Source organism: Phaethon lepturus, unplaced genomic scaffold (genome assembly GCF_000687285.1).
Source record: "Phaethon lepturus isolate BGI_N335 unplaced genomic scaffold, ASM68728v1 scaffold19771, whole genome shotgun sequence".
NCBI classification, from domain to species: domain Eukaryota; kingdom Metazoa; phylum Chordata; class Aves; order Phaethontiformes; family Phaethontidae; genus Phaethon; species Phaethon lepturus.
This window is the reverse complement of record NW_010515887.1, coordinates 21,514-44,973: the sequence shown is the minus strand read 5'-3', so window position 1 is coordinate 44,973 and position 23,460 is coordinate 21,514. Positions and strand designations below refer to the sequence as shown.

General features: G+C 42.4%; 1 protein-coding gene across 1 annotated transcript in view; it reads left to right on the top strand.

Annotated features, from left to right (window-relative positions):
- The first annotated feature begins 1,148 nt into the window (after positions 1-1,148).
- Positions 1,149-23,460, top strand: part of DHRSX (dehydrogenase/reductase (SDR family) X-linked) — a 40,420-nt gene continuing 18,108 nt past the window's right edge. The window contains exons 1-2 of the mRNA XM_010295921.1: positions 1,149-1,285; positions 11,634-11,841. Of these exons, the coding sequence (XP_010294223.1) occupies positions 1,149-1,285; positions 11,634-11,841 (345 nt within the window). The remainder of the gene's footprint in view (positions 1,286-11,633; positions 11,842-23,460) is intronic.

The following is a 23,460-nucleotide window of genomic DNA, read 5'->3' as shown; positions in this document are numbered from 1 at the left end:
GTTTTAAATATTATCCTTCTATTTGTTAATCCATTTTAGTCAGTACGGCAGTCTTTCACAGTTACAGATAAAGAGCTGTGTCGTGGGGCTGCTGCTTAAAAAAAATGCTTTAAAACTACAGAAATTGTTATCATAAAAGATTCTTCTAGGCAATAGGACAAATGCTTGTTATGATAGATTTTATTTTACTCAAGGAATATATGTTTTTGTTTGAGTTGTATTGTTTAAGCAACTTCCCAACAATAACTTTTATTCTGGTTCAATTTGCAAGATAAATCGTGTTCCCTTGACAGGACCAAATACTGACTATGGCAGACTGCTGTATTGAGTTAAACGTGTCCTTCCTGCAGCAGGTTTCCAAGTTTTCCTCTCTGTAGTTAGATGATAAGTATTCAAATGCTTAATGCACCTACATAAGGGTATTTCCATCCTTCTTTGCAAAATGCTTTCTGTATAAATACAAAAGGTTTTGCTGCTTTGCAAAATGATCCCTTATTTTAGTGGCAATTAGCATTAATTACAAAAATTAACTTGCTGGCCTGGAAAATGAGTGTACTAGTGAAGGCACAGATCTCAAATTCTATGAATTAATTAAAACTGTAAATGGGCTATTATATCTGCAGACCAATTCATCAGTCCAAAGGCTGAGTTTTAGTTCATATGCAGCGTGTGTTTTATCTGTGTTGCAGGCCACAGGTGATCCCAATCCGTTCCTGCAGCCAATAATGAAGAAATATTTAAGTCAGGATGCCAACTTTGGAAAGTTTAATGTTACATTTATCGGTGCATTTTTGTTCCGTCTAATCAAAATACTTTTCGGGGTCGTTTTTCTGAAGAACAGTAACGCAGTGTAGCACCACTATCGCACCGGTAAAGTCAGACTTTAATGGATTCGGGGAAATTAAAGGCAGCTATTTTGTGTGTCCCAATGTTAAACTCCTTCTTGTCTAAAAGGAATTAATGGCCTTAACAGCCTTAACAAAGGATTATTAATAACGGTTAATGATTTGATAGGATAGTTCAAAATTGCAAGGTGTTGGGAGGTATGTGACGTAGGGCTGTCCCCGCCGCTCAGCCTCTCCCTGCGCAGCGGCTTGGGTGGGCCAAGTCAGCTCCCTGTGGCACCCGCGGCCGCGGAGCTCGCAGGGATGCTCTTTTCCGAAACGGCAAGGCAGTTGGGTGGTAACTTGAAAGCTAACGTACCGCAGCCGTGTGACGGAGACGGCAAAAGAGACTTGCAGAGAAAGTGGAGTGGAGACAGCGTGGCCCCCCGTGAGAGGGGGAGGTTAGTTTAACACCTCCCTATGAGCAAAAAAGACTCGTTAAGGCTGAACAAACCTTAAAAGCTTTGGAGTTCAGGTCCTGGGTGATTATTCATAAGATTTTTGCATTCCTCTCAATTGCTCTAACTACTACCGTCTTCACAGTACCTTTTCAGCGGAGTTGTCCTTCGAGCTGCCTCGTGTAGCTAGGGAAAGCTTGCACACATGCTTGTAAATCCCTGGAATAACGTGTTAAGGGAAAAGGTCAAAATGATCAGCTTGCCTTCCACAAATCCCCTCTGGGTGCAGCCCTGCTGTTGCCCCTGGTTCTTCACAGCCATACATCCCTGATCTTGCCACGTGCATGAAGGATTACAAGCTGTACTGGAGGGAGTCAAAAGCAGATTTCTGCCTCTGCGATTACAAATGATAACTCTTAACCTTTTCTCTGCTCCCCATCCTAAACCTCTTCTTTCAGTGAAGGAGAACTTCATCTGTTCAAAAGTAGACCAGGCATTTGAATATTTAAACCTGTGAAGAAAAATTGGTCTTTTGATTAAATTGAGTTCTCTATTAAAAATGTGGGGCTTATGAAAAATGTACTTGCTAAATAAAATACGACACTATAAAACATGTTAGCCACAGGGAGTTTTAAACTGCCAGAATGTCTTCTAATAGTTGTAGCTTCATTGCTCCAGTTCTTCTGTTCTTGCTATATGTCAGGTGCTCTGGTTCCCCTGCGTTTCTTGTCATGGGAGGTGGAGACCGGCTGTGCACAGCACCATCTCGGCCTTCCAAGAAGGATGGAGCACGAGGCGTGCTGTGGATCATGGTGGCTTTCTGAGACGCACAGAGCTTTTAACAGCAACTCTAGCTGTAATACAGTACTGCAGAAATGCCCAGATTACAATACTGTGAATTTTGCATGAAATCTTTTGGTTCTCAGCCCAAAGAGGTGGTGGTGGAAGGGTGTTCAGTATCTGAATCGCCACAAAAATCAATCAGTCTGCCGAAGCAGCAATATCTTTTAATTCTTTTTTCAGTGTGGGCTGGGACAGAGCACTCTGTGACTGTGTGTTGGTTTTTCGGGGTTTGGACATGAAACTTCTTGTCATTTCCTGGAAAGCCAAACCTGCCTGGCTTCACTTGCTTCCAGTGTGTTTTTGACTGAAAAAGATCTCTTGCGCTCTGGCCCCAGGTCATGCCATGCCCCTTCTCAGGAAATACTTGGTTTTCCATTACAGATCTCTGTTTACAGTGTTCCAGGGTGACACAGTATTGGGAAACTTATAAAACAAAACCCAAAACCAACTCTAAGGCTAAATGGTGGAGAAAGTGATTGCTACCACTGTCCCTTATGGTACTTGGAAATAACCACTTTGTAATGCTGGCTGTGAACCACTTTGAGACATTGTATGTTATTAATTTCTTGCAGGGTTTTTTGTTTGCTGAAGTTGGCTTGCTTATTTTCCTTAAGTAAGACCCCCCTCTTTACAGGCCCCTTTCATACACATATTTAATTCCCGCATCTTTTCTGACAGCGGCCAAGGGCCACTGGTGACATATGGTCTCACACAAATGAAAGCCTTTCCTGCTCTGTCTGAACTATCAGTCATTTCATGGGTGCAGAAAACGTCCACATTTTAATCTTTCCTGTACCTGTTGGCATTTCAGCCATATTTCTTCTTTAACCTAGAAAGGTCTCCCAACAACGGAGAAGGCATCTCACGCCTATTTTTAACAAACAGTTGTCTTTATGAGCTTGTTCCTTGTCTTAATTCATGTATTGGGAGTTAGTTTTATCTCTCAGTTTGAAGCTGAGATGCTCATATCCTCACTACATAAGAAAACTTTGAAAAAGCAGTTATTAGATTGTTTCAACAACAAAAAAAAAACCCACCCTGACTTTCAAAATTATTGTGTAAGACTTGATAATCTTGTGTTGCTTCTGTGGACAGAGAGTGGTGGTATAGGACTTTCTGCACAGTATTTATAGGTATCTTGGAGGAAAAAGGATTTTGCAGTCTGTGTGTGCATTCAAGCCATGTTTCTCCTGGTAAGATAAAGCAGTTCAGCATGTTGAACATTTGCACTTGCAGAACACATTCAGCACCTCCTCAACTCCAAGGCAGTGCAGGGGGTTCAACCCATCACAAAACAAAACCTTACGTTATCTTCACATATAGATCAACAAATTTCATGTATTCTACTGGAAATCTGCTAGCCACATGTGCACTCCACTGGATTTCAAATGGCAGCACTTTATTGTGCATAACAAGACCCTACAGTTCCCTTTCAGTCCCAAAATAAAAAGCCCAGAATCTGCAGCTGATCTGCAAAAGTCTACACCAGTTTTAAGATGGTTTTATCAAAAAAGGAATAAGATTTGGGACTGTTCAAGTTATTACTGGCCCATTTTATGGCCCTATGTGCATTCAGGTGGAAGGGAAGACTCCATAGGAAAATCCATTGCTTCCTTCAACTTAAAACCTCTATTGCAGGAGACTTAGGAAGCTTTCCACAAGTAGGTGGAGAGTGCCTCAGAACTCTGCTTGTTATAATCCAAGAGATAATCTTAAAAGATATGTGACAATCTTCAATAAACTGAGATCCAGATTATCCAAGAAGTAATATAAAAAGATATCTGGCCATGATGTTGCCCCATCACGCAAAAGGGCCACGAGGACACAGAATGTAGGTCTTGGAGCCTTTATGTGTTTCTTGGCTGCAGCAACACAAAATCTTGCTTGCTTCTATTTATTTACTCATTCATTTGTTTGATGGAGATTTTTAATTGAATGAAGGGATACCATTATGCTCAAATACCACTTCAAATATTAGCAAGTACTTAACACTGTATTGTATGCACCAACTGTAGAAAAATGATGCTTCAGAAGAGGCAATTTATGTAGTTCTTTATAAAAAGATATATTTCCTGGGAGAATGGAATTACAGTAATTACAACTTGAACTTGCCATCAATATTTCAAATCATCAAAAGCATTTGCAATTAACACCAATTGTACACAAACAAACAAATTAGACTTTTTTTTAAGATAGTGATTCTGGTGAGACTTTGAGAAGACCAGCCTTTGAGTCCCTGTTTCATACATTTGAGAACTCTGCTGAGCACACAGCAATGGAGCTGCACACAGCAAGGCAATCAGTAGAGCAGGAGGGCTCTTGACATCTCACCTGCTGCCATTAGGAGGAGGGATCAACCAAATGAAAAATGATGCATTGATTCCATCTGGATGACAGCAATGCCCAGGATGACAATCCCCTGCTTATTTTGCCTTTCATAAATATTTTTATAATAAAGATGTTCCAGGCTCCTTCACTACATGTGAAGACCCCAAAGACAGTAAGTTAATTTTTGTCCCCTCTGCATTTCCTACAAGCTATAACAAGCTATGTCACTGAAGGCTATGTATTTATACACTGAAATGCTGAAAATTGGGAAGCATGGCTTTGAAAAAGCCCCACAACCCAGCTTCCAGCTTGTGGCTCCTACTGATCTGTGGATTAGGCACAAGGCAGAAGTCACTAACTTGTAGAGAAGTCAGCTACTGGTAGTGAGACCATCACCAACATTTTAGAGATAGAGAGCATCTCCCAGCTCTGAGCTTCCACCCTTCTGTTTATCCTGTAATTTTAAGAAGAAAAATGCTATTTTACCACTGTTGAGATTTCAGAGGAAGCCTGAGTTTGGCCAGAGCTGTGTGTGAGCAGCACCTGGCACTGAGAGGCTCACTGCAGGGAGAGGGGGAAGCTCTAGACATGGTCGGTCTTTGTCCATGGGTTGGAATGAAAGGACAAGGTGAGCTGCTCTGAAAGTGCCGCCTGCCTCTGGCTGCTTAAATAACCCTGGTGCGACCAACTAGGACGTGAAGGCTTTGCTTTTCAGCTTCCATAGAACCAGTAGTATCACTTATCCATCTTGCAGTCTTCCTTTCTGATGTGTCCATCATAGGGTCATGAGGGCACTTCAGACAGGAGTCCCTAATGCTTGAGCTCTTATTCACTCAAATTACAGCTGCCAGTGTATTCAAATACATGAGGGTGTGCTACGGCCTCCTTGGCTGTTATACATATGCAGTATGTACTGTTATACTGTTATATATGTCTAAATATGTTTTTTTAAAGGTAACATATCAAGTATATGAAAGAAATGTACATGAGGAAGTGTCGTTGTTCAGTGAACACCCAAAATACCCAGGCATGTATATGAAATGGGTAGCTAGACGGTAGCCTATAGTAGTGGTTGGTAACAGGACAGCTACTGTACAAAACATAATGGTAATAACATCTCAATAAGTAGATACACTAACACTTTAGATTTTAGTTTTGTTTTATTAATGCATATGCTTTTTTCTTTCAATTGTCAGGATACTAATTTTCAGTGGTAATACACGTATTCTAATTTCTCCAACTCTGCCTTTTCTCCTTCTCTGTATTTTCCTTTTTTTTTTTGTATCGAGGGAAAATCATAATTGATGAGACTCAGCAAATGTATTCACAGGATAAATATATGTAGTACTGTCAGGAATTCTGCTTAAATCTAATAAGCAATATTTAGGACTCAAGTTTTGTGTTATCACAGAAAGAAGCTGCTTACGATAACTGGAAAAAACATACCTATATTCTGTAATAAGTTTCTGTAGCTGCTTTAAAATAAACTGCAAAATCTATCAAAATCTTGAAAAATCTTGTGCTGCATTCCCTGGGGAAAGAAAATTTAGGACTGTGAAAGCTTCATGAGTGTTTAATAATAGTCTTTTATATTCTTGACTAAGCAATGGTGATGATGTATTGCAAGATTAATACATAAATCATTAGGAAACTTTAGTCATTTTAATACAGCAAGTCTGTGTTTTGCTTAATTCACTGATTCATCCTGAGGCATATATTGAAATTTTGTGTGGCCTTTCATTAAAAACCCCAGCATGTCACCCACGTTTTGCATCACTTGTCTCTTGATGGAGCACATAGCAGTCGGGTTGTTCTGCAGTTTGATCTTGGCACACTCTGCCCTCCAGGCAAATTAGCGCGCTGGAAATTGGGGAGCATGGTAAGGGGAGGATGACATGCACAAGACAAGCGCGGTGTGAAAGAGGTCCACATCAGGAAAACCTCACTGCTAGCACCAGCCAGGCTAAATGTAGCTGTGTGTTGGTCAGTATGGTCACAGGTCCTCTGAGCCTTTTCTTGAAGCAAGATGCGGTGGGGAAGGGAAAAGGTGCTGTCACTGCACCCTTTTTTCAGTCGGGGTGTATCCGCTTTTTCCACATGTGTGCACGATGCAAAAGCAGCCGCTAACGAAAGAGAAAAAACCGAGAGCAGCGTGAGCCTACGTGCAAGAGGTGGTGTGGAGGAAGTCGTCTGCGCCGAGCAGCAGTTTTGTTTCCCCTGCTACTCAGTGGGTTCCCTGAGCTGACCTACCGCTCTTTGCTAAACACGGTGTCACTGGATGTGAATGGGAGACCTCTGCTGAGCACAGACCAACTAAAGCCAGACAGAAAAGAAACCAGAGTAAGACTGGCTGCCAAGGCAAGTGCTAAACATGGATCCCATTTTCAAACTTGGATAGCAGCTAAGTCCATATTTAAACACCTAATGAGCTACTGCAGGCTCTGGTTTGAAATTTGGCTCCTCATTCCTTTTTACGTATACATTGCCCCAGCGTGCTAGGGAGACTGCTGCTAGAGACAGTACCATGGAGATGAGTGATAAAACCAGTTTCTGGTGGGGAAAAAAAAAATAAATAAATCAACAAACCACAAGGCACTCACTCCAATGTTTTGGCAAAAATACAAAAGAATTCCTTTCTGTTCTTCTCCCTAATTTTTGTAATGACAATTCAAACTTGTCAGTCTATGTTGCAAAAAATCTTAAGCCAAAAGTAAGAATTTCTACTAAAAATCAATTGAACAGAAAATACATAGCCTGCGTTATCCTGATCCTTTATTCAGCAGTATAGAATCAATAAAACATTGTTTTAAAAGGAAGAAGAAGGTCTTGTATGGTGCTGCTCTCTTGGTTAGATTTCAAAGCAGCTAATTAAATTCTGCGTGCCTTCATTCCTCCCGTAGTTTCCATTCAGTGAGTTGTGTATTGCCCTTTTTCATCTGCACTGACTCGACAAAATGCTCTAGTGGGGCATCTCCCAGGGACACTCTTTTCCATGGTAGGAAGAGTGGTCCATAGAGAGCCCCGCTCAAATGACTGAGTGGGCATGAACTTCTCCAAGCTCTCTACGCCAGACATGCCACTCCTTCCCACTGGATTTCTTCCCACCAAGTCCGTGCTCAGTGCCTTCCCTTGCTCTGCTTTTGCCACAGCACTTGCTGTCTGGCATAGCTCAAGCCTGGTGGGCAGCATTTATTAGGACGGACCCCCAGGCAGTCCAACACCCGTACCTCCTAGCACTCTAGCTGCCAGACCAGTGTATGCATATACCCCTGGGAGCTGGGAGCTACCAGTCTTTTGCCTGACTAGCCACCCGGTTAAGGAGGCCGACTTTCTCTGCTTGGGCAGTTGCCTGCCTTGCTGCCATGCCCTGCTTCCTCAGGGGTCCAAGCGCCACAGGCGCCCCGCGTGCACTGGTGAGCCGGCACGGTTCTCTGGTAAGCTGTGTTCGGCTCTGGGCTGTGCGTCCGTTGGCCTCTTGTATGTGCTTTCATTTTAGAAGGCTTTTAGAGCCTTCAGAAGATGAAAGCAATGGGGAAATGCATAATATCAATATTATTATGTCATTTAGTATACAGTTATAGTTGCATTCAGTGTAGAAAATGTACATGCAGACCATAGAGTGCCAAGAGAGGCTAGATTTAGATGCATAGGCTTTAAAGCCAGATAATTCCATATATAGGAGGAATACATTTTATGGTTTTAAACTGAAAGAGGTTAGACTTAGATTGGACATAGGGAAGAAATTTTTGATGGTGAGGGTGGTGAGACACTGGAACAGGTTGCCCAGCAAAATTGTGGAAGCCCCATCATTGGAAGTGTTCAAGGTCAAGCTGGACGTGGCTTTGAGCAACCTGGTCTTTGGAAGCTGTCCCTGCCCATGGCAGGGTAGTTGGACTAGATGATGTTTAAAGGTCCCTTCCAGCCCAAATCATTCTGTGATTCTGTGAATCTGTGATGCAACATGTTTGTGCATGGCAGATGCAACCATGGTACAGGTACAGGAGCCTGTGCACTCCTATTTTTCTGATGCATAAAGTGAAGACTGGATGTACTGAAATCAAGTAACCAGTGTTGATTTTTTTTCCCAATGTGGCATTTAAACAACATGAACCTAATAAGACAGGGTCTCAAGAACAAAACAGTTGTTCAATGAAAATCCTTGTCAGTTCTGTGTCACAGGTTATTCCTCTGTCTTATGTAGTCCATTTGATGTCAGATTCCTGGAAAGCAAAAGACACACACACAGAAAATGGGAAGAGAGCAGGTAATCATTGCAGGGGTTCTGCCAAAAGTGTCTGCTCTGTGTATCCAATTTTATATCCTTCATATCTATAGTGTGTTATTGAAGTCTGATTCCCCGCTGCCTTGCAAATCATTTGCATCTCTGCACTGCAAGAGTGATATATCTGTGATATAAAAGGCTTCCTCAGTGATTGGATAGCTTTTTATATCTTCTCAGCGCTAGTGTTTCTCTGACATAGATATCTATGCAAAGTACAAGGCTTGTGAGGATCCGGCCCTTGTAGTTTATGCTTCGTTGCCACAAGGTAAGTCAAAACAGCACTTGCACAAAATGTGGGAATGCGGAGCGTTCAGCGTCCTGCCTGGCATCTGGAGGTTACTGAAGGCCAGACTAGACCCAGGCAGAACAAGTCAGAGTAGTCCCCAGCCCTGCTTCCCTGCGAGCCACTTGCCAGACAAGATCACTCTAACTCAACCCGGGAAGCTTGTCCCGTGCCCCAGCTTGTGTTCTCCATGGGTGGGGGAATGGTGGCACCGATGGAGAAGTGCCAGGGTTGGCTGCCAGCTGGCTGCCGGAGGCGCTTCGGATAAGTGCTTCTTCCCATGGGTGGCGTGAGCTCTGCCCTGCGTGGCTGCGCACGGGAAGCTTGTAGCGGCTGAGGATCTGGTCCTTCAAGTTAAAAGGGCTGAAATATGCATGAAGCGTAAGGTGACATTTTGAGTGCCTCAGATCAGAGCACGGACGTTACTGAATTTAAAATGTAACTGCAATTTCCTGACTAACGCCAAGTCACTTTTATATTCATGCAGTGATTGTTCTTTATTCTTAAAATAGCCCATTTTACCCCGAGGCGCAGGTGATATCTTTATGATGATGGAGCTACGTTATCCAGCATGCTACAGTTCAGGCCGTTGGTTGGTACAAGGGCTGTTTACAATCAGCTGTCCTTTTTTATTCTTTCTCAATTTATATAATGCTTTTGTAGCCTGTTTGTTTGTCATTTGCTTGAACAAGAATAGAACAGGGGAAAAAAAGCAGGAAAAAAAAAAAAAAAAGAGATGCACTGGAGAGTTAATGCTGTTGTCTTTTACTTCCTGTAGCTGAGCTGTGTGATTTACCATCGTGTCTCCAAGTTTCTGAGTCCATTCAGATAACATGAACAGTTAAATTGCTTCAGCAGCCTCTGCAGACAGTCAGTCTGTTTGTTAGCATCCAGGGCTTTCTGTGGTGAAGTGGACCGGATATAATAAATAAGGTATTCGTCAAGAATGAGATAACAAAAAGAACTCAGACATATTTGCTCTTCATTCAAAATAAAAACCTTGCACGTAGTAGCAACCACAGAAAACCAAAGGCAGGCTTTTCAGCAGGGTGGAAGCAATCCCAGCCCGGGCGTTTGCTTGTGCTGCGGGTGAAGACAGAGAGGATGGAGCTGTAGCTGCGGCTGTCACCGAGGCAAGACAACAACTAGAGGGAAGGAGAGAGCTGAGATAGAGACATCTGCTCCTGGGTGGGTGCTCCTCTATCTCCCTCCACCAGCAGCAGCTGGGGATGGGCACCGGAGCTGTTCTGCTGCTCCCAGGAGCCCATTGCTTTAGGCTCTCGCCTGCTTTGCCTATGAGCTGTCTGTAATCCCAGGAATTACCTCTGTTTCTGCTAAGCACAAAAAAGGTTAGATGAGAGGCTGTAGTAATTACAAGAGTGAATTGTCATGCCATAGGAATTTGTGGAAGTGATGCTGAGGCCTGTCCCAGTCGGGAGGGGCAGTTTAAGCGACATACCTGCTAATTTGGCTGGAACTAGCCTGCTTATTTAAAAAAATAATACTACTGCCTGCATGCAGTGAAACCAAACTAATCAGTAGTTCCTAGAAAGTTTGATGTGAAGGAAAGGCAAGTTCAGCATCCGGATGAGAGAGCTGCACAGGAGTCTCAACAGATAATGTTTTGCTGTAACCTGAAAGGGGGTTGTGGTGAGGTGGGTGTTGGTCTCTTCTCCCAAGTAACTAGGGATAGGACGAGTGGAAATGGCCTCAAGTTGCGCCAGGGGAGGTTTAGATTGGATATTAGGAAAAAACTCTTTACCGAGAGGGTGGTCAAGCATTGGAACAGGCTGCCCAGGGAGGTGGTGGAGTCACCATCACTGGAAGTGTTCAACAAAGGTGTAGACGTGGCACTTCAGGACATGGTTTAGTGGGCATGGTGGTGTTGGGTTGATGGTTGGACTTGATCACGATTCTGTGATTCTGTGAAGTCCCAGTATTTGTGTGCCTTCGTCGCACCTCCTGTTTGGCAGAGACCCAGCCAGCTGCCTTTGCTCTAAAGGCTGTATATGGCATAACTGTGGTTATACTTGCAGCCGCTCTCCTTGCCCCATCTTTTTATCCATCTCTCTAGCCATGCGTAATCTGGTGTGTCACTGGGGCAGGTGCAATGATTGCCTTACTCACCTGTACTATGCCTAACACAGGAGCCTTTGTCAGAAACTAGTAAGTCCTGCTGCAATACAGATAGTAATAACCATGAGTAGTAATATCAGGCACTGATTTACTGGGTGCGAACAGGGTATGTATGTGTGGGAGGAAGGGGAGAGTAGTTTGAGGGCCTCTAAGTGATGATATCCTGGAGTTTGGTGCCTCAGCATTTCTAGTTTAAATATTTTTGACATAGAGTGTCTGCCAGGTACCATGTAATTTTATTTAATTTTTTTTCCCCGACATACATCAGACTTGGTGTATGATGGCATAATCACTGGAACTCCAGCAAACAACAGGCCTGCCAGTGACAAGCTGTTTCTTCTGATGACTCAATGTATAGCTGTTTGTTTGCTGCATATTGCCAAATGCAAACCATCTGATGGTTGTGCAGCTCTGTTTTCCTTCTGATTATTTTTATGTGCATCTCCCTTTCTCTTTCTCTCTCTCTCCCCTGCATACAGATGTTCGTATTCACCCCATGGAGCCTATGCCCAAAGCAAACTTGCCCTTGTGCTATTTACCTATCGACTACAGCATCTTCTGACTGCAAATGGAAGCCATGTGACTGCTAATGTAGTAGACCCTGGAGTAGTGAATACGGAGCTCTACAAGCATGTCTTTTGGGTTGTAAAAGTGGCCAAATGGATGACAGCCTGGATATTTTTCAAGGTATGCAGTCTTTTACATCATTTTGTTGCCGTGCCCCTGCACTGTGAGAACTGTAGTCAGCAAGGAGCTGAGGGTGTTTCCGAGTTTATCATAATGTATGGTATTTATTGCATTTCTCTGCACTGATGAGATGTACAAAATCGATAAAGAAAGGCCTTCCCCATAACAAACACTTACTTTAAAAGGAGGGAGCTCTCACAGTAAGGGAAGGGATGCTTCTCACTGTGCCCATGCACTGATTATCTCTGCCCTGATCTATCCATGTGCCGTTGTGTGTGCATGGGGGCAGAACATCATCCTAACATGGAGCCAGAATATGCAAAGTGTTCCTCAGAAATGTCCTGTACATCCTCTTAATGAGAAGCAGACATGATCTGGGACAGTCTACATGTATGCAACACGTTACAGACAAGAAGGCAAAGGGAAGGAGGAAGCTGTACAAAAATGATGGTGGGAAGTGGCCATACCCCAGGCTGTGCGGGTCCAGACACTCGTGCTCTGGGAGGTGGAACAATTTTCATTTTTCATCCTAACACTTACTTGTAATGGTACCTGATTTTCTATTATCTATTCCTGGATTTTCTATTATCTATTCCTGGTCTTCTGCATCAGGAAACTTAAAGCTGTTTGATAAAAGTGATCCAGAAGTGAGGTAGACCCAGTTACAGTTAATTTCAGTAACATTTTGTAGTGGTGTAAGTAGATCAATCTGAAATCAGTTTAGCCGCATAGGTGCAATCTCCTCATGCGGACAAACCTTAGGAGGACTTGTGCTGAGAAAATGTACTGCTTATAACTCTTTCAGAAAGTAGTTTTGGATTAAGTGAATGGAACCTGATTCCATTAGAGAAAATTAGATGTCCTAATTAAAACGAAGTATTTTAGATCAAGGGGCATGTCTCACAAAGCAAATTAATTTTAAACTTTGATATGGAAATATCACTAGCTTTAATTTTAGAAATTAAACTGGAGGCTGGAAGAGTGGCTGTAAAATAAGATGCAAACAAATAAACCCATATTTAAAAAAACTTAATAGTATCTTCTGAGTACACCTTGAATATTGCAATAAAATTGTAATAGGAATGCTCATAGTATGTAATGCATTCTTAAAGAAGTAGAATGCAGCTTTGCCAGTCTGTATATATTAAACTTGTTTTGCCTCTTGTGATTGCCATTTTAAATATCAGTCTTGGGTGGTGGTGTTTTTTCATTGGACTGACTTCACCTTGCTCACATAACAGTTTCATGTAGATGTTTAGGTTGTGCTCAGCATTTCCTCTAGAGCTACAAAATTCCATCAAAATTTCTGCGTCTGAGACAGAGAATTGAGTGTCGTGTTATTTACAGCACTCAGTTCCATTCAGTTTTATTGGTGTGCCCAGGGATACATTTTTGTATTATACTGACCATGTTTAGACACTGAATGGGATGTCACTGAACACACACAAAATGAGTTTGGGTTTATCGCAAGAGGGAATCGCATACTTGGCTCTAATGGTAATGGTGCCTACAGTTCCTGGTCACTTCCTATTCTTTGGATGAGATACCCCTCTAAAGGAATTCTGCCTGGCAGCAGGTGATGGACACACATCCTGACTTGCATGGAAGTGCAATGTGTGCGCTGCCTGAGAAACAAATGCATCAGTTGCTTTTTGGGTCTGAATAACTTCAGCTTTGGATAACCGAATGCTTCAGTAATTGCGGTTGAGATTTTCCCATTTTTATATAATGCTTGATGTGTTTTTTCTGTAAACCAAAGGAGAGGGAAACTCTTACTGTCACTCTTCCCATCCTCCCTTAGACTTCTGAGTTACAGCTCTGACTTCTACTCTTTGCTTGTTGCTTAAGATATGTTTATGCATTCGGGATTGACTTTGCCTGCCTTTCTCACATTCAGGAGCACTTCATCACATAGGTACGCCCTGTTCAGCTCTGGCAGAACCGCATCACGCAGGGACGTTTAGCTCTACAGCAAGCTCATGTTGAAAGCCTGCCTGGCAATTTTAATAGCACTGTACTGAGGGCCATAGTATCCAACATTCAGGCCTGGGCAGGTCTTGTGTTGGTCTCATGCACTAGGGTAAATTTGCCCTCAAAAAAGTAAGAAAGCTAGTACAAGAAAATTCAGTTGTCGTAATATTAGCCAATTGTTGGTATTATGGATTTGTTCTCCCCTGGAATTTCATTCCTGAGTGCATGTATATGAATCTTCCTTCTAGGATTATAGCAGTAATGCAGCGAAAATGAGGTGAGAGCTCTCTAATCATATTGGCTCAACTAACTTTTATCACCCTGAAGTATTCTGGAGCGGTTTCTAAACGCGCGCGGGAAATTGCTTCACCCACTGCAACCTGGTGCTCGCGAGAGCCAGCACAGCCCACATAGCTCCGGTGAGGAAATGCATCACAGATTTATCACATCACATTCCCTCAGGAGAAAGTCAACATGTTGTTTGATTTAATTCCAGAATACTGTGGCAGAGCCTCCACTACCTTTAAATGCACTTCTGCCAGCACTGGTCCCAGTTGCATTCCAGTCAAACACCTCCCAGGGATTGCAGCCTGGCCCCCGCTCTCGCCGGGTATTTGAGGCAACTCAGTGTGGCAGACAAGGCTGTCGGCTCAACATCCTCCTCAGAGCCGCCTCAAGATATTTAGGTACTTAAGCAAATAAAGCTACAGCCTTGTAAATAGGCCATGATACGTACATATAATTTACTGAAAGTATTAACAGCTTGAGTTTCTCAGAACTGTGAAACATCGTCTTCTGGTCTTCATAAGTAGCTCAGTAAATGTCTCTGCCAAGTCAGTTTACTTTTTTTCCCCGTCCCCCCAACAAGCTGCAGTGAGAGACACTGCTGCAGATCTAAGATAGGCCAGGCTAAAGGAGTCAGTGACAGTCATAAAAATTGTGAAACAAATGCCTGCCCTTTAGAAGTTATTATTTCATTCTTTCTCAACTCTCTTCTTTCTCAGGAAAGTTATTGTCTATTGCAATACTTGTTCTTGAAGTATCCATTTTGCAAATGTTTTCTCTACTTTTTTAATAAACAGGGGTTGCACCTGTCACATGCAAGAGAGGAATTATGTTTATTCCTTAAAAACATAAATTTATTTCTACCCCTATGACTTCTCAGTAAATAGAAGCTGATGAGCTGTCACAGTTCTCTGCAGAGTGCCATGAAATATGCTATCCCTTAGGAGTATTTAACATAAAGTGATCTTTTTTGAAGACATAAAATCCAAACAAGTAAACAATAACTAATTAATAATATAATAATACCCTAAAAAGCCGTTGGTTGGGCATCAAATTGCAATTTAGCCAACTGTGCAGCACACCACTTTTAGTGATGGGTACTGTCCAGGCTAGAAGGTGGGAAGGTACCATTTCCCTCTCAAGTATTTCAGCTTCTGCTACAGATACTGAATATTCATTCTTAAGTCAGATGGCCTCTGCTCGTGATACAGTTAAAGTGCCTTAGAGCAAAAAAAAAGTTGAGTCTCATTAATGTCCAATGGCAGGGACTGTTCTGCTTCATATAACTTCATTATGCCATTGAAGTAGAAACATTTCCTGCATAGCAGTGTTGTAAACTTCCCCAAAACCTTCTTTATGACAAGCTGGGTGAACGTGTCATTAGCAGAAACAGAGTATTCGGTCCTCTCAGCTGCCTCAGATCGGTATTTAGCAAGGCATCGTGGAAGGAAGACTGCGCATCAGACCATGTCTCAGCTGTGATTTCCAAAGACATAGTGCCACGTAAGTGATTATTGACTGACAAACTGAAAATGAGTAGGATTAGTGATCTACTGGCCTGTAAAAGTGAAGGGAAAGGCTTCACACAGGCTAGAAATGAGCCAATATAAACGAGTTCATTTATTTCATCTGTCAAAATAGGCTTGTCTTTAGTGTAATTTTCCTATAACATTTTTAAAGAAATGCTTCCAGTCCATAAGTGCTGCTAGAAAACACGTCCTAAAAAACCTGGATTCATCATTCATGCCAGAGGACATAGTCGTGCAGGTCTTATTGCAACATTTCTTATTCAAACAGTCTCTTTGGTGCTGTGAATGTAGAAAATTCATTTCATCCTCCCCCCCGAGGTGTCAGAAGGCAAACACATCACCACACAATAACGCCAGCTGTACAGAACGAGAATAATGAAATTCTACAGCTGAAAGCAGCAATTCATCAGCATCAACATCTTTGGCCCATGTGAGTGTGTGGTCCTCATGTAAAGTTAGTCTGGAATTTTCTCACAAAATGAAAACTTGCAGAAGGGTGTCATTTGCGGTTAGTTTTTGCAAAAAGTTTTTCAGCTCAAAAGTGGGATTAGGGTCAAAATCAGAGAGAAGGAAACAGTCTGCTTTATCCCAGTAACTCTGATGTTTAAAAAGGTCCCTTTTTGTACACATTGGTGCAGGAATTGGAGCTTCAGAAACAAAGGGCTTCTTTTTTCCCATCTCATAAATATTTGATTATTCATATAGCCATAGAACGATCCTAGGGGGAAAGATAGAGGGACCCACCTGAGAAGGATAATGAGCAATCCGCCTTTGAGCTACAACATCGTGGTGATCTGGGTATTTTTCTCAGCTGTGAATCCCTGGACTCAGGTGGGCACCCGGGTCCTGCCTGTTATGGGATATGCCGGTGCGGTTTGGCTGCTTTATTTATTCTAACTGCTAAATAAGAAGGCTTTGGAGCATGGAGTATTTTGTGTCTGTCCTAATCAGGATTAGACCCCTCTAAAGGAGGCTGACTCAAAGTGCACACCTACGTAGCGCTGGACCCTGGTCTCCACCGAACCTGTTGTTCCCCTGCAGTCCCAAGATATGATATTTGTGTGTGTTTTCTCAGGCCTAAGTAGCCAAAATGTTTATTGTAAGAGACATGTTGAGAGTTGCTGGAGAGTGTTCTGACGGCAGCAAAGCGAAGGATTTGCGTTGCGTACCTTGGCGTATGGCACACAAAAGGGTAAGCGTGCTGTATGGGACAGCACAAAACGGGTGGGATCATCTTGGGGTGCACCACAGGGAGTCAAGGCTGTTGAAGTTCTTGTTTATAACTCTTATTCGGAGAAGCTGCTGGCATGATCTATCCCCAAACCACACCCAGGCTTCCTCTTGGAGAGTGCTAGTTGGAACAGGCCAAAACAGAGCCATGGAGCAAGCGAAAAACGAAGCAGTGTGCAGAGTCAGAGATCCATCTTGTGCCCTGTCCCATGTTTCTAGTTGGTTGGTTAAGAAGAAAAAAGCTTCCCTCTTTTTTGCCTGGCAATGTGAAATGGGGGTCTTTCCATCTTTCAGAAGAGTTCACAGGATGGTAAAACTGTCTCCATGTCTAACACTGCCTGCAGGATTGACCCTTTTTAGCCTAGAAAATGGTCTAAGGAAACGCAGGTTAAACCTACTCAATGCACTATGTAAAAACCTATGCTTGCCCTGTGTGAAATTGTTCTGGAGTGAAACTTTTGGACTGGTAAGCAACTGAAAGGCTATGATATCATTCTGCCGGCAGGTCAGGAGCATACTGAAGACAGGCATTTGTACTGTGTAAGAAAAGGTTTATCCCTAGCTCCTGTATGGTAGATGATTATTGATCTAACTTGACACCTCAGGCAGATTCTTTAATTCTATCTATCTGAAAGGAATTTGTATCCAAAAGAGTGAAAAAAGTAGTCTCTGTATTGCTGTAATGAGGACAGAGTAAGTAAACAGTTAAGAAATTGTGAAAATTGATGAGCCTAACCAGTGTTAGCACATCAGCACCTATTGTCTTGTAATCTGTAACTGTTTTCATATTCAGAACCCACAGAGTCAGTTAGGAAAGACATTTTCCATCAATCAATTTGTTCCTTGCTAACATTTGTTGGCAGTACTTTCCTATGTATCTGGTTAATACCTTTGTACAGTAATCTATTCCCAGCTAGGCTTGTTGAAAATGGAGGAAACACAAAAGAGGAAGAGAATTTGCTGTGGACCAGCAAACACATGCCAGAGGCTCACTACTGATTCCTGTCAGTTTAAAATAAGGTAACTACAATGCCTCCAATGTAAAGGTCTCAAAAAAGAGGTCAAAAGGTTGGAGAATTAGAGAAAATCTTGAAATTTCAACTAGACCATTAGCCTTTCACTTTCAATCCATAATTTTCATAGTCAGGGGTTATAGCATCACACTACTGTACTTCTCCCTCATGCGCCTGAGAAGTTCTACCTCCACCACCAGGTAATTAAAATTCCATTTTCTTTCAGTCAGGTAATAACAGAACACTGCTGGAAACTTGAAGTCACTGGCAGAACAGAGGGCAGCCACTGATCTTGCTCATCAGCATATCTCTCAGCTATCTCTTTGAGAGAGAAAAACAGCAAGAGAGAGAGGGGACCTCCCCAGCCCCACTGAAACAACCCACTACCCGGCATGGGTGGGAACAGGAGTTACAGGCAATTTCTCTCTTCCATGTGAAAGAGCCATAACACTGGGTTAAGGAGAAAGACCACTGGCTTCCCATGGAAAATCCTGCTACTGAGCTTGCGAGCGAGCAGCAGTTTGCAATTAGGTCACTAAAATAAGGATATGCAGAGGAAGAGGTTATGGGAGTGCGTATTCATATATATATATACACATACATGGGCAGTTTGCCACCAGGCACAGTGTCCATTATAGATCAATTAATATTTCTCTGAGGATGACCTACCTAAATTCCTTGCTGTTTTGCTACTTGTAATGCATCTATAACAAAACAATGCTGATAAAATTTATATTGCAAAGCCGCATGACCTTAAGCCTCTACTTACCACAGAAAAAATAATTCTAAAAGTGCTTTGGAGATTTATAAGCACTCCTTTCCCCCCTCTCTGAAGGTGAATCTCCTTAATTTACCAGTAACCCAAGGAGACTGAAAAACCTTTCAGTGTGCAGAAAGGAAGCTCTTCCATGAACAACACAGACACAATTTTTAACGGTCATCCTGAGCTTTCAAAGGTTGACAGAAAATACCAGGTTCTGTCAAGAAGCTCTCTGAAGGTGAATCTCCTTAATTTACCAGTAACCCAAGGAGACTGAAAAACCTTTCAGTGTGCAGAAAGTAAGCTCTTCCACGAACAACACAGACACAATTTTTAACAGTCATCCTGAGCTTTTCAAAGGTTGACAGAAAATACCAAGTTCTGCCAAGAAGCTGAAGACATCCCCTTTTCCAGTGGTCTGTACATCTATGCCTGATAGTCACCTCTGACAGGGCTGCTAGTTCATAAATGTCTGCAATATGAATGCCTGCATCAGAGCTGTTCATTCAGTGATCTCCTTATGGTTGGTAGAGGGTCACTGCTGGTACTAGATCTGTCTTATCCCAAGATAAATATCTACAGCTGGCCTGATGAATCAAGTCCTTCAAATGCCAGTTTATCCCTGTGAACTACAAAGGGGTCCTCTGGTGACTAGCTCAGCTGTAGGTGTCTGTGCTGTATAAAGGTATAAAGTTAGTTAAGAAGAATCCCGTCCCAAGGTACAGGACATTAAATTTGTGTTATTTTTATAAAACCAGAGGTACTAGCTAAGAACTGAAAACAATATGTTTTTGGATATGTGTAGTAGACAGTGGGAATTGGAAAAATGTGTTCACATAGCTGGGGCACAAGTAATCTGTAATCAAGCTGGTTTTTCATATGGCAGCTCTTAGGTGTTTGGAGTATCGAACCATTTCCCGTGTAAGTGGGAAATGTGCTCGCAGGCAGCCACAGATGAGGAAATCACAGTTACTTATGAAATGTATTTCTCATATACATTTACAATCCATCATGTGCCTCCACTATTTATCACATAGATATTGCCATGAATTTACATGGGTAGTTACGTGTTGTCCCTGTATGTATTTATAATAGTGCAATGTATGTAACGATATATAAGAGAAAGAACCACGGAAAGCAGGCACCATCCACCATTTGAGAAAGAATTGGAAGCAGCAAATACATTTTTTAAAATAACAGGATCATCCAGTGGCCAATTAATGAATTTTGAAAAGTTTCAATTCAGAAGTCACTTGAAGAACTCTGGCTTTAGTAATGATTGTAACAGTTGACAACTGCCAGCCCCAAACATTCGTGTTTCCATTTTAGAAAGGGTACTGAGATACTGCAAGACTTCGTTCATATGGTTCATTTTGTTCATGGCTAAATACATGGGATTTGGTGGATTTTAATAGGTAAACATGAGAAAAGAATTTGGTGCGGAGCCTCTAGCCCCCATTTTTCTAGAAGGATCTTGATCCTAGATGTGGCTCACACAGAAGTCATTAACCCGATCTGTCCAGAGTTAGTATCTTCTATATGTTATTACATATTTAAACATTCTCTTTAAGTTGCGTGTGTGAGTCTCTGTGGGGCAAACGACTACATGTGGTTGTTGCCATCTCAGTACTGGAAGGGGGAAGCACCCACAGGAGTTACGTCACCACGCACCGGGCGCTCTGCGGGCAATACAGAACATATGCACAAGAGGATTTGGATGAAACCTGAGCAACGTGCAATAAAACAAGAATGAACTTGGACAGCTTATCAGGGACGGAATTCATAGTGGTACTTGTTTGGCCCCGTCATGCTGACCTACTTTTCTGTCACTGGAATAAGCGGTGCTGCTGCTGGTCCTAGGCTCAGGCATGGTCTAGAAAAATAACAGCTGCTCCCAATATCTCTTATCTGCTCACCATAGTCCTGGAGCTTGTCACCGCCAACTTACGAGCTTAACTTACCATCTTATTAATAGTTTATCCAATTTAGTATATATGTTTCTTTTTGAATGAGTAGCAGGGGCCAGAGTCGGTGCCTGGCCGCCCCGTGTTCCCGCAGCTTCGCTGCGAGCGGCGTTGTGCAGTCGCTCCCCGGCTGCCTTGCATCCCTGCAGCAGGCAGCAATATGCTGAGGCTTGAATGTGTCTGAGGAAGAGCAGTATGGATTGATTTATTCAATATTTTTGCCTGCCGAGCTCTTGAGATGCAAAATGCAGTCTTCCACAGCATCTGCCACTTGTCGCATACTATCCTAAGACGGTTAAAAATGCAGAAAGAGAAAAGCTGTCCCATTGTTTTTGGAGCTCGGAGTGCTGAAAATAAAATTACACGCTATAAGTATATTTTGAGAGGTGGCTCTGTTCTAAAAATGAATGTGGAAAAGGCATTATGGGGCAGCACGCTTGTTTTTTTGTCAGTGTTGTACATTGCCCAGGTACAAAGGTTATTTTTATGACTGCCCAATCTGTGAATGCAGCTTGGTCACTTCTCAGAGAGGAGTTCAGTTATCACCACTCTCATGCACCATGATCAGTAATGACAATTTACATCTCCCATTTTCCTTTACATATAAAATGATGACTTCCATCATCATGAAGTTTTGGTACTTCATCAGTGGCCTTGCACAAGTGTAGCTGATGAGAACCTGCTAAATGAGTAAATGATGCCCAAACCTAAAACCATCCAGGTCCCAATCTTACTGGGATTATTCTTGTAGCAAGAATTATCTGATCTGACTTCCCATCCTCTGTGTGGAGTACTGTCCTTATGTAAAACATTTTTACATGTCTGATCCCGCTCCTTAGAAGTTCTCCTTGATCTGGCACTGGCTTTTTATATTTCTTGCCTGGTTTAGGTTTGTGGCACATGTGTCCTATTTTATATGCCTATTATCTGGGGAAGTGGATTAAGGCTGGCACAGATACACCGAACCCTAATCGCTTTAGAGGCCCTGCAGGTCTTCAGAGGTACTAAGTACTTCAAATGTTTATAATACTAGATTCAGCTGATGTTGCTTGAAATTCAACAAGCAGACCTGGAAGGTAGGAAGCAGAGAGTTTTACATAGTCTTTTTTTCTAAACATAATTGCCCTGTTAATGCTATTTTACATACACTCACTCAAGTGCTCAGTTTTGGTTTTGGTGGTGTGGTGGTTTTTTTCCCCTCATATTGGGGCAAGCCTATTTCACACAAAACGCTGTTTTCACTGCAAATTATATCCATCACCCAGTATCTTGGCTGTATAATTTCTCCTACGAGAGTTTCAACCCACTCTGCACAGCACTGGGTCAAAGGCAGATTGCTGGTGAGTCATCTATTTTCAGCCTTTTGAAAAGGTGATAAAATATAAAATGTATTTGTGCTGAGGTACCTGGATTTGTCATCTCCAGGTCACTACACAACAGTTTACTCAGAGGAGCCAAGGGGATTATAAAGCACCTTTAGTGCCCAGCAGTGCTCGTACGTGTGATGCACAATCTGTCCCACAGTCTTCTGGCTGGACAGAGAGCATTTGCGGCATTAGCGTCATTAGGTTTTACAGATGTGAGCAGGTACCACCCCACTCAAGGATGGTACCACTGCCGTCACTGCTACCATAAAGACAACACATCTCTCGTGTTGATTTCAGTTTGACTCTGTAGATACTCTAGGCAACAACTTTTTTTTTCCTCTTTATTGTAAAGTTACATCATGATATCTAACAATAGTCTTCAGTCAAACTAAACGTGAGTGAGGTTGCTTTTAAGGAAATAATTTTGTCAAGAGAAGGATGAATTGAAGCAAGCTGACTGGAAATGTGTTTACTTTGAGAAAGTGAGAAAGAAATAAGAAGAAAGAAATAAGAAACTTGTTTCTAATCACTGGAATCAGACTCTGGAAAAAAATTCCACACAGAGTGGTGGCTATAGGAAAAATGTTGTTTTTAAGATTAAGTTTGAATAGGTTTATGGAGGAGATCAGCTGATAAGATATTTGCAATATGAGGAGATCAGAGATATCCCAAGAGGTCCCTACAGTGCCCTGTTCCTTCTGAATTCCTTTTGTATTTAGAATCCAAATTTTCCTCGGGTTTATCTGTTTTGCTCCCATGCTGAAAATAAAAAAGGAATCCACTATAAGGGTCCAAAAATGAAGATTTCCCAGATAATGTTCATTTTGATTTTGAGTGTGTGGAGTAACCAGCAAATCCTTTAGGAAAACCTTTGGTGCCACTTCTTGCACTTGCCTCCATCCTTGCCTTTCTAGACAATAGTTCTTCCAGTTGTTTGCTGATCAGCTGTATTGAACTGTGCTTCCAACAGTGCTGGCTGTTGTTTACAGGAGAAAAGTGAAGATGGGGCTACGAGTCAGACTGAAGACCCTTCAATGAAAATGAGATCTTTTATTGTCCTAGTCGAGAAATCTGTACCTGCTATTAAAAAATAAATTAGCCAAGGTAAATTGAAAACGGAGCTGTAGAGTTGGCATAGCTTCTCTGTTAATCTCTAATCGGGGTTACCACGGGGTCTTCTAGAAGTTAGTGCTCAAGAAACCCTTTCCAGCACAGAGGCTGGGGGCAGCAGCAGGTGGTGTGTGAGTTGTACGAGGGACAGTGGCTTCCCCTGTGTTTCCACAAGCAGCTCAAGGTTGTCATCTTGTACCTTCCTGACTGTCTGGTTTGCATCTAAAGTACCTTTAAGATGACTAATTTTGAGGAGGCTTGTAGCCCTGCGGGAAGTCAGCTGAGGACCTCCAACTGACAGTGGCCGTGGTAGACTAGCAGGGGTTTGCACAATGAGGATTTCTATTCCTAAAACGTCCTGAACAGGGAGTTTGGTTCAGGATTTTGCCT